The 12271-nt window shown below is 39.5% G+C and overlaps 1 protein-coding gene across 1 annotated transcript in view; it reads left to right on the forward strand.

The window, feature by feature from the left end:
* The window catches only part of ILDR2 (immunoglobulin like domain containing receptor 2), a gene marked incomplete at its 5' end in the record, with an annotated part of 55251 nt that extends 43938 nt beyond the window's left edge, over window positions 1-11313 (forward strand). The window contains 5 exons of the mRNA XM_083361903.1: window positions 1778-1954; window positions 2577-2690; window positions 7145-7355; window positions 8039-8699; window positions 11000-11313. Of these exons, the coding sequence (XP_083218029.1) occupies window positions 1778-1954; window positions 2577-2690; window positions 7145-7355; window positions 8039-8699; window positions 11000-11035 (1199 nt within the window). The 3' untranslated portion in view covers window positions 11036-11313. The remainder of the gene's footprint in view (window positions 1-1777; window positions 1955-2576; window positions 2691-7144; window positions 7356-8038; window positions 8700-10999) is intronic.
* Between the last annotated feature and the right edge of the window lie 958 nt (window positions 11314-12271).

Genomic DNA, 12271 nt, shown 5'->3' on the forward strand with positions numbered 1-12271 from the left:
GGGCGGTATATAAATCTAATAAAATATAAATCTAAATCTATATGGGCTTGAAAGCTACAGTTAAGAGTGCATATAGTGCAAAAATCAGTACAAAAAGCTAAAACTTAAATTATCTGGCCTTTCAGAGTACTAAATTTCATATAGATGTTGTTATCCATGGGATAGCAACAAGATATTCCCCATCTAGGTGAAGCCATGTTTAACTAGTTTTGTGTAACTACTGGATGCTGAATAAAGTTGGACTAGTTTTCCAAGTTTCTGAACTTGGAAAATATTGCTTTAGAACAGGAGTCCCAACCTTTCTGGCACCAGGGACTGCTTTTGTGGAAGACAATTTTTCCATAGACTGGAGAGAAGGGCGATGGTTTTACGCATAACCTAGATCCCACACATTTCCCTGCTGCTTGCATGGCCTGGTTCCTAACAGGCCATGGACTGGTACTGGTCTGCAGCCCAGGGATTGGGGACCCCTGCTTTAGAACATTTTTAAAACATGTCTGTTGGTATAACTACCTTTGATAAGATAAGATAAGATAAGATAATCTTTATTGTCATTTTTTACTGTGGGCACAACAGCACACATCAAAAATGAAATTTAGTTGCCTGGCTCTCAAAGTGAAACACATACATGACACACACCTAAAACATACTATATACAACATATGTACAGATCCACACCCCTACATATACATAACAATAAAATTTATTTGTACTGCTAGTGTAGGACAATGTACCTAATTGTGAGATTTTTTTTCTGCTAGCACACCCAGATTTTGTCAGTCTTCTTATCTGCAATTGTACAAGCTTTCTCAAGAGCTCATCTTACAAGTGTTGAGATCTTTGGAATTAATATGGAGAATGGCACAGACAATTTGCAAGTTTCTCTAGTTTCAATTAGCAGATATATTTACAGCTAGCAGAAAGCCACTATTGGGTGTGATTTTGCAATATTAACTTTTAAAAGTGTTATTTTTTTAAAAGCAGCTGTTTAATTTTTGATGATTTAAATGTTTTTCATAACATTTCAGCAGCTTCAATCAATAGTGGTAGGCTAGATGAGACTTAAATTCATCTGCAAATTCAGTTACTTAAAAAAGGACTGGATTATTGTACTGGAGAAGATATGTATGCTTCTAAATTCTCATTGACTGAATGTATAAAATGGTACCCATCTTTCTGAATCAAAATGACTATATGATGAGAAAGAACATTCATGTGATTTCTTTGTGCACATTTTTGTTTGTATTACTCCTAGTTTCTTACCATATCTGTTCAACAAGTTGTCTTTTATACTAACTTGAAGCTGTCAGTGGCAGTAAAGTTAAAGGTAAACTACTATACGATTAAGAGAGGAATCATTGTGTTCAGTGATGTACAAATAACCAGTTCAAAAACCAGATTTGGCTGGGGAAGCAATATGTAAACTAAGTGTGTTCTAGGATACCTTCTAGTGAGATTGCTTCTTTAAAATGAGTTCATTATATTTTCATTACAATCCTTATTCCCCCCCCAATATCCTCCCCACTCTAAATTTCCAGGATTGAGGAAACACAAGTCTCGCAAATCTTCTGGATTGTGCTCAGCTAATGGTTTTTAGGTTTTCTGTTTCCGCTTCCAGTCCTGAGATTTCCTGATGGCCTCCCATTCAAATAATGATCAGGTCTTATCCTTCTTCACATTCAACCAAGATTGACTAAGTATCATCTGTTAGCTGGACCAGAGAAGGACAGTTATTGTTTGATATATTTGAAGTATTACTTGTTACTCTTTTTTTCAGTGTATGAAGCAGGAAAAGCTGCAAAGGCTGGATATCCACCAGCAGTCACATCAATCCCAGGTCCATACTGTATCCCTACTGTTTTGGGTAGTGGAGTCCCATCTCATGCTGTCCTTGTGGAGAAGTCACATTTACCTCCCTTGGCACCTAGTGAATCTGGTGCAGGAGCACAAAGTGGTAATCTCTTCGTATCTCTCTCTTTCTCTCTCTTCATTTTTGGAATGTTAAAATAATAGAATGTAAAACAGAATCAGTTAGAAAAGCATAGAATTTCCTTATCCCATTTTGATTTAGTCAAACTGACAAATCAATAAAGTTATCCAAATATTATCTTGTCTCTAAATGTCAAATGAAGAACTATAATTTATGACCGTCTAAAATTTAGGAGCGGTTGTGGCAGATATCTAATTGGGAGTGCTTCTGTTTCCAAAGGAGTAGGGAAATCATGAAGAAGACTTGAGTTCTGGGTTCAGGGAAGATTACATTTCATTGATGCTGGGATTCCCAATTAAACTCAAGAGAAAGCTATAGTAAAGAGAGAAATAAGTGGAAGCTGAGCCAAGTCAGATGACAACCAGCCAAGTAGGGTGTAAAGATGACAACCACCACTTTGAAGTGGACCTGGAAACTTCCCCCATCATCAACAGTTAGAGAAGGATTATTATTTAAGAAAACATATTTCTAAACAGTTAAAAATTTAGTACATTTATATATCATAGGACAATGACCTCCTAATGGCATATTAGATATTTGTTTCCTAGAAAGACTGCATATACTAATCACTTACTTCTCTATGCAGTGCACAAGGGTTACCGAATACAAACCGACAAAGACAGAGATTCTATGAAGGTGCTATACTACGTTGAGAAAGAATTGGCTCAGTTTGACCCAGCCAGAAGGATGCGGGAGAGATGTGAGAAACGGTTTTATCAACTATTTCAAATTAATGCCATCCTTGCTTCTATTTAAAATATTACGGAATTTTAACACAGACCTCCTCATGCCATGCTCATCACTTTATTGTCCCCTTTAGGTCAGGGCTTTTCAACCTTTTCACCCATTGTACCACTTTTATGATTTGGCAGTAACCGAATACCACCAGTTGCCTAGCAAGGTGTCAAAAACTTGATGACACCCCGCCGCCCCCCAAAGGAAAAAAGTGATGAAGTACAGGCAGTCCTCAACTTACAGTAGTTCACTTAGTGAACTGTTCGAAGTTACAACAGCACTGAAAAAAAAAGTGACTTATGACCATTTTTCACACTTATGACTTGTTTCAGCATTTCCAGGGTCACGTGATTTACATTCGGATGCTTGGCAACTGATTCATATTTATGATGGTTGCAGTGTCTCAAGGTCATGTGGTCCCCTTTTGCAACCATTTGACATGCAAAGTCAATGGGGAAACCAGATTCACTTAACCTTTTATATTAGGGGTGTCAAACTCAATTTCATTGAGGGCCACATTAGCATTGTGCTTACCATGGGTGGGGTTTCCTTCCTTCCTTTTTCCCTCCCTCCCTCCCTCCCTCCCTCCTCCTCATTCCCATTTCCTTCCTTCCTTCCTTCCTTCCTTCCTTCCTTCCTTCCTTCCTTCCTTCCTTCCCTCCTTTTCATTTCCATCTCCTTCCTTCCTTCCCTTCTTTCCCTCCTTCTCATTCCCATCTCCTTCCTTCCTTCCTTCCTTCCTTCCTTCCTTCCTTCCTTCCTTCCTTCCTTCCTTCCTTCCTTCCTTCCTTCCTGTGCTTCTGCAGGGCTGTCAGGGCGCAGCAGAAATGCCAGGATCAGCGTCGGGGCCAGCTGATTAGCATTTCTGGGGGGCTCAGCAGCAGTGCGAGGATCAGCGCCAGGCTCCAGCTGATCGGCGCTTCTGGGGGGCTCAGCTGAAGCACCAAGATCAGCGCTGGGCTCCAACTGATCAGTGTTTCTGGGCGGCTCAGCTGTAGCTGCATGCACCGATCCTGGGCTCCTGCCGAGCCCCCATAGCCCTGTAGAAGCGCACACCAATCCTGGGGCTCCTGCCCAGCTCACTCGTTCGTCCTTCCCCCAAAAACATGCCACTCGCTAAACAGGCCGCTCACTCACGTGCCTTTCCCCCGAAAACACACCGCTTGCTAAATACGCCACTCACTCATGTGCCCTTCCCCCAAAAACACGCCGTTCACTAAACAGGCTAGTCGCTCATTCACCCTTCACCCGAAAACACATCACTCGCTAAACCGTCCGCTTGCTCTCTCACCCTTCGCCTGAAAACAGGCTGCTCGCTCTGTCTCTCTTCACTGCTTTGGTAAGAAAAGCCTATTCTTTTCTTGCTCTTTCCCTCTCCCACCAAAACCTCCCCCTTTTATACTTCTCTTCTCTCTGCCCTCCTCCTCCTTTTCCGGGTGCACCGGAAGCTCCAATTACCATGTCACCACATGCGCCGATCCTAGGGCTTCTGCCAAGCTCTGCAGTTCTAGCTGATCTCCTCCAGGTCTGTGCAGCGCTGCTTTAGCTGGTTCCCTTCCCCACTACACTTGGCTATGGGGCGTATATCACCTGCCAGGTGCTAAAGTACCACTGGTGGTACATATACCACCGGTTGAAAAGCCCTGCTTTAGGTAACACCTGTTCCAGGTGTTGTTAGCAATCTATATTGCTCCCCCCCAAATATGCTAATTTTCAAAAATCCTTAGAGGAAGTTTTCTGGAGGCTTGATAATCACATCAATTAAGTTACACAAGCCTGTTATCTAGTTTGCATGTTCCAGTTGGAAGGAGGTTGGAGCTTTCATGTGACTTTTTCAATAGAGTACAAAAATACTCAATTGCATGAGCCCCTGCATGCAATGCTGTATGGAATAAATCCTTCTACTTCAATAAGAATCAAGGGTTAGAACTTTAGAACTGCCTATTTCCTCAATTGCTAATGAATGTATGACTTACTTTGAAAAAGTATTATAAATATTGTTTATGTGATAAACTAGTAATATATAATATAATCCACTCTTGACCAATTTTCTATAAACTTGTTAAAGGGTTTAACAAGTACTTTAGGAAGAAGATAAATTGGCTATATTACCATTTCCATAAGTTCCACTGTGCATAACTGAGTAATTCATTGAAGTGTTTTTTTCCTAAAGAATATTATAGCAGGTGCATGTCCACAAATTGCTACCCACGGATATTATATTTCATCTCTACCTGTACATAGCAATCATTTCAAGTGAAACAAAATAGCGACCCAAGTCATTGACTCATCTAATCCTCTCAGATTTGATGAATTGGGGGGGTGTTATATAAAAAATAATAACTGCTGCTAGCTATTTTTAGCATACGCATTCAATAGACTCACTTTATAAGAGCCAGTACGTTCTAGCACTCTCAGACATGCAGGCTGCTTCTACAATTGATAAGCAGACTGAAGGAATGACTTTAAACACAGTTTTGAGAAAAACTAGCAAATTACATGGTGTTCTACAATACTCATCACTGAACATGCTGCCATTTCCACCCACTGAGAATACTATAAAAAGGTTCCCTCCAGATTGGAATGCCTAGGCTCCAAATGTCATTGCGTGCTGGGGGATAAGCAATGGGGGTGATGGGCGGGAAAGATCAAGTCATTATGAAAAGCTACATTTACTTAATTCTACAGAGCTGATCTGTCTTCCATAGTGTGACTGAGATCCCACATTTCTGATAGAGTAGAACTAATGCATATGAAAATGTTTATGTTATAATATAAATATCATATTGGTTTTATATGCTGTTCTCTAAGCAGACGTCACTTCAAAAGCACCACTTTTTAAGATGTCATCTATATGGGATTTTTTCTGAGCTTTTTTCCTATTGATCTGCAGACAATATTGCAATATTTTTAAAATGAACCAATCCTTAACATTAGGCTTACCAGACATTTATTTCTTTAAAAATCTTATTGTCTAGCTACTGTTCAAAGAAACCTGTGGCAGTTATAAACCATAAAATCAAAATAAAGGAATAAATCTAAGTAAAGTAAGCAATGCCGTAATCTTTCTGCATTCTATACTAGTAGCAATTTTGGGGTCATCTTCAAGAATAACAGGCCTACATCAAATTAATTGCAGTAACTCAAATATATGTTACCAGGACATGGACTGTCCCTGCAGCTGCCAGGATTCAAGTGAGAGAAGAAAATCTAATACCCCAAGACTGTGTACCAACTCCTTCATAGGGAATAAGTAGTAGTAATCTCCCCCAGAATTGAAGATTTTTCCAGTTCCTAGACCATCAGTCTACAGAGTTTCCATCTTGTCGGATTCAACTTCTGCTGATTGATCAAATTCCAGGGGAAAGTAATCTACAAAAACACCTGTAGCTGTTAGAGCTAGATGTCATCAGTATACAAGTGACGCTTAACCCCAAATCTACTGATTACTGCACCAATGAATTAATGTAGATATTAAACAAGAATGATAAAATAGATCCTTGTAAGAACCCAGAGCTTGGAGCCAGGAACTCTGCAGCCCCTTAATATTTTCTGAAATAGGCACAGAGCCATTGAAAAATAATGCCTCCAACTTTAGCTGTAGATAGCAAAGTACTAAGATTAAATCCAGGAGAGAATAGAAAGTTGCACTCATCCAGTCTTTCTCATATAATCTGTCATCTAGTATTTTTATTTATTTATTTTTATTTTAATTCCATTTATATCCCGCCCTTCTCTGAAGACTCAGGGCGGCTTTACAAACTTAGCAGTAGCCTTCATTCTATGTATATGCCTGCTTATTAGGGCTTTCACACACCCCAAGCGGCATTATTACAAAGTCAGCTTATTGCCCCCAACAATCTGGGTCCTCATTTTACCTACCTCGGAAGGATGGAAGGCTGAGTCAACCTTGAGCCTGGTGGGATGCGAACCTGCACTAATTGCAGGCAGCTGGTGTTACTTAAGGAGGCATTAGCCCACTGCTCCACCAAGGCTCTTTTAGTAAAGAAACCAAAGTAACTTCAGTGCCAAACCAGGCCTGAAAGCAAACTGGAGCAGGTCTAGTGTATCAGTGTTCTCCAATTACTCATAAATAAATTGTCTCTCATCCCCTCAAGCATTTTGCCCAAGCAAGAATATCTGTAATAAGGCAATAGTTCTCAAGTATCTCCGAAGTCTAAGGTGTGGTCTTTAGAAAGGATTAAACTACCACTTCTTTTAGAGCAGAGAAGTTATTCTAAGGCAGATGTCTACAACCTTTTTCGGTTGGTGGACTGGAGGGAAAGGGAGGGCGAAGCATTTTGCGCGTGTAAACAGTGAAATAGTTTGTGCAAATAGATAATGTTCAGGGTGGTATGAGCATCTCAAAAATGTTATCTTCTCTAACATTTTCCCAATAACTACTATCTTTCATTCCAGACAATAACACCATCTCAGAGCTCAGTTCTTTACACGATGGGGGTGCCAACTTCCGCCAGTCTTACCGTCAGGTGTGCAGGAAAGCACTTCCTCCTTCAGGAGACATGAGTGGTGATGCTGAGTACTGGACAGGGGTTGTTAGTGGAAGTGGTACATCCAGGCCACAAACACGTTCTGATTACAGGGAAGACAGAGGAAGCTTCAGAATGAGGTGAGTTCAGTGGTGGAAAGTGGAAACGGAAGACTATTGCTTTTCAGTATTTTTAACTTTCCTGATTTATATGGATGAATAGCAAGTATGAACATAAGGCATTTAAAAGATCTGATAACCTGCACCTGGATATGATAAATGTAAGGAAGGCCAGTTTGATGTAGTGGTTAGAATGCTGGGTTAGAAACTGGGAAACAGTACAAACTCATTTGTACTGAGGTTAAAAGGTATGTCGTGGAGTCATGCATGTGGATTACCCTTATTGTAACTCTATTAGCTATAGCTCAACAGCGCAATGGATGATTTGCCTGGCAAAGGGTCCAGATTCAATAGCTGCATATCCAATTGAAAGGAGCATGTGGTAGGAAAGAGCTTTTACTGGAGGTCTTTGGAGAATAACTTTTTCAGGTAACCTGGATATAAAAAACTATATGGATAAAAAGTTTTGACTTTGCTTAGGTGTATAGTTTCCTCTGCTCTAGAAATAGGGCAATCAGTGTTAAAAAAAAGAAATTTCTACTACTCACTTGGGTGCTGCCAGTACAAGTACAGAATTGCTATAATATTTCAAACGTTTCTCTGGGGATTACTTAGATTGGCTGAACAGACAAGTAGGTTACTAATTAATCTAAAAAAATAAATTAAACCAAAAATTCAAAGCATCTCTTTTATGTCTTACCCAGCCAGCAGAGATCAAAGTCAGAAATGCTTTCAAGAAAGAATTTTTCTTTCGGAGTGCCAGCTGTCTCCATGGATGAATTAGCAGCCTTTGCTGAATCTTACAGTCAACAGGTCCATCGGACTGAGGCGAGTCAGGAGCCACGGCACTTTGAGAGGACAGGATCAAGGAGGGGGCCAATACAACATCTGGAGAATTCAGATGATTTCTATAGCAAACGCAGGGGAGGAAACCATGAACCAGTAACAGATCCAGACCGGGAATGGAGATACAGCCCACCAAGGAGACGTATGCATGAAGAGAAACACCTGCCTAGGCTAATGTGTCGGACACCTGGAGGAAGTCAGAAGTATGATCACTCCTACCTCACTAGTGCCCTTGAAAGGAAATCTCGAAGCTATGATGAGAATGGTGAGCATAGTGAGACGCCTTCAAAGCTCAGCTCACAATCCAGCCAAAGGGGAGGATCTTACTATGCTTGGTCACCACCATCAACTTACAAAGCAGAACAACAGCAGCAACAACCTCCACAGCAAGAGGAAGGAGAAGATACTTTGCCACCTTACAGCGAGAGGGAATTGAGCCGGGGTTTTTCATACAAAAACAGAGAACAACCTAACTTCAATTCATCAGAGAAGAAGAGGAAAAAAGAGCCCCCCAAAACAGTGAGGCAATATCTTGATACCCTTGTGCCAGGGCTAAATGGGCGGAATGCTTATTGCACTTTGATAGAAGAATTCAGAGACATTGTGTACTCTGGATTTAATGTTAAAATTGCAGTTGGCAAATAAAATAAAATTAAAAAATCACCACTTTGTCTTTACCCCAGGGAATATTGATTTTACACCTCAAAGATGCATTTCAAAATGTGGCCAGATGAAAAGGGTAGTGCAAAATTTAGTCTCACAGATTAAGAGAAAATATGAGTGAAGCAAAATATGAATTCATCAAATGTGTATCATGGGTAGAAGGGTAAGCCATGAATTCAGTAGGAATTGCCTTAATGTCATTGTAATTTCATCAGTAGAGAGATCATTGCTTATTAATTTACACCTATAAGTTAAAGAATTTAATATTAGGCCACACTTGAAAGACATATTAATTTATTTCTGGGTAGTTGAAAGAGGTTTTTATGAAATGAATTTACAATGTGTACTTATCCACCGAACAAGAATGATAGCAAAAAGAAAAGGATTTTTTATTAGACTCTGCTCAGATGGTTCTCCTGCTTGTGAGATTTTATTGGTTTCCATTGACATCCCGTGATGAACCAGACTTGTGAAGAGTAAATCATGAAAGTGCATACATTAAAAGTCTGAGCATACAGGTAATCCTTATTAGTGACTGCCTTGGGCAGCCACCATTCACATTTAAACTGTGATGAAAAAGTTAACTTTGTGTCCCATATCCACATTTATGATCTTTGCAGCATCTGTTTCTCAGTGACATGTTTGCCATTATTGTCAGTTAGTACTCCTCCCCTCCCCCACTCACAGAGCAGAATAATTGCCTAACCAAACTTTCCATCACAGCTCAGTGCATTGCTCAGATATGCTAACCACAAGTTAACAGGCTCAGCTCTGTGATCTTTGTTAGTTGATAGAACCATGCAACTCACAGCTGCTGCCTGAAATTGACAAGACCCAAATCAGTTTCACACTAAAGCCATTCCTTTGTCTCCTGAGCAGCTCCTGGCTGACAGCTGGGAGTATGCTAAGCAAACAGCTGGGTCTACTGTCTTCCTTTTGATGTAGTGCATTATGTGTCTCTTATAATTCCCTTCCTCCCTATTGAATGCAAATGCAAATATCTATTCAGTTCTAGCTAATTATCCCAGTGTTGGGGAGACCAATCTAAAAGATAACAGAGTGGCGAAAAGTGGCTATTTAAGCATTTGTATCTTTCTGAAGATATAAAGCATAAAAAAACACCCGGAAGTAATAATATAAAAACAGTTGTCGCATTATTTTTCACTTCCTGCTTGAGTCACAAGTCCTAACTGTGGTCACTGAAGGAGGACTACCTGTATTAAATGAAAACTACAGGTTGTGCTTATGAGAAAACAGATTAAAGGAATGAGGACAAACTGTCCATAAGCGTGTTTTTTTTAAGGTTCCTGTGAATGAATAAGTAATTGAATCCTAGCCACCTTTCTTTTCATGATTATACATAATAAATCATTAAAAAAATTCAATGAAAACATTCTTACTGATTACAGTTAGCACATGCAAAGCTTCCAGATCATTTGGAACTGATTTACAGAATGGTCTCTTGGCCTGAAAATAGATGCCAAATGGCCACTTTGTTCTGTTCCTTGTGTCTTCTCTTTCTTCCCAGGGATAGATAAAAAAAATTTTCTAACCATTGGGCAAAAGCTTTTTTTTTTAAAGGAAGGCTGAATCCTTGATTTCATTGAATTGTGCGTTCCATGTGAAAAGAAGCACACTGGGTTTTTTTTGCCTCTTTCACATGGAGTAGAAGAAAGAGGAGGAAAGGGAAATTGTCTTAACATACAAAAGTAAATCAAGAGCTTTCCTCTCATTTTCTTTCTTTCTTTCTATCTTACAAAGGCTCCTTGCTCCTGAAGGGAAGTCTTTCTTCTTTTTGTCTGAAAGAATAATCACTTGACTACACATTATTTCATGGTCCTGATTATTGTATTGCTAGGTGATCATTATTTCAAAGGAGAAGGGCAAAAAAATAGAGCTCCTTTGATGGACTATGTACATGGGAGATTTTCAACTATAAAAAAGAGGAATACTCTTAAAAAAGAGGCATTCTATTTTTTCATTATTTTCAATTGGAGGGCTACATGGGTGTATCTTAGGGATAGAATGTGGCAGAAATGCTTTTCATTTTATGGTTTTTGGAGGAGGTGGGCCTAAAGCATTGATATGTTAACCCCATCTGTGTTGATTGGTTTGATATTTTATAATTTTTGCTTATCTTTTCTTGTTTTTCTCAGAATGAATTCCCAACAAGGATGTCCCTTGTGGTTTGATGTTGCTATAGAAGAGTTGTCTTAATGGACTGGGAAAACAGAAGCAAAGTCATGAAGTCTTAAAGAAATAAATGCTTTCATACGGTACATTCAGAGATTTACATGTTTCATCTTGTGAACTGAGACCTTATATCATAGCCAGTGTTAGCCAGCTGCTCTCATGCGGTTGATGGACTAAGGCTAAGCCTTTGGAAAGGAACAGCTCACTTCACCAGGAAATGAAACACAAATGAAACTTTTGGCAAGTTTATCCTCAGATGTCTTTCTGCAAAGGTGCTGCCTTTATATTCTTCTCTTGAGCCCTCTTTGGAACACTTGCAGTTTTAGAGAAGCTACTTCAGTGTATAGTAGAATTTTTGTCTTCTGATATGGCAGTCACTGAAGCAGTAGGCGTGAGCTTAAATGGACTCCAGAAGATGGTAGAGGACAGGAAAGCCTGGAGGAACATTGTCCATAGGGTCGCGATGGGTCGGACATGACTTCGCAACTAACAACAACAATGGCAGACTTCCCACATGCACTGGATCTTATGTTTCACAGGAAACATTGCCACCAGTTCAGGGAGTTTGCCCCATTTCTCTGCTATCTCACGTGCAGACAGAAATAGAGACTTCATATAAATATTTAGTGACTGTTGTAATTTAAGAAATACTGTTTAAGATCATCTGGAAAAGGAAATCTTCCATCCTTTTGGAAATGGCCTGAAACAGAGATGTGGAGCATTGGACTATGAAGGACGAAACAGCAATGTATGACATCTGAAGTTTGTTTGTTATTGTTTTTTTAACGTCCTGTTCATTCAGTAATGGGAGATGCCAGTGAGATTAATGTTTTATTTTGAAAGTGAAACTCAGTATATTTTGCTGTAATGAAAATGTTCCATGTTATTTCGCTATTGTCTGATATGATGTATCAGCATTGCCTTACAGATAAAGTATAGCCATAAAAGGTTTCAGCTGGGGTTGTTGAATGGTCCTATCATAAGAGGAGCTGAAGCTCCGATTCTGCTGACAATACTCTTTGGACAATTATCATTGTTTTAGAAAACCAATTGGGAGGAGACACTTTAACTAGAAAGAGAACAATGGGATGCAAAGAAATCACACAAATACAGGAATGCATACATATAGAGAGAAAATAAAAACAGAATATATCTATAAATCTCTTTCTCTCCATTTTTTTATACTAATACACAGATCAGTATTACTTTGTGATTGTTATTACTGGTTGATACTA

Source organism: Vipera ursinii (assembly GCF_947247035.1).
Source record: "Vipera ursinii genome assembly, chromosome: 4".
Lineage (NCBI taxonomy): Eukaryota > Metazoa > Chordata > Lepidosauria > Squamata > Viperidae > Vipera > Vipera ursinii.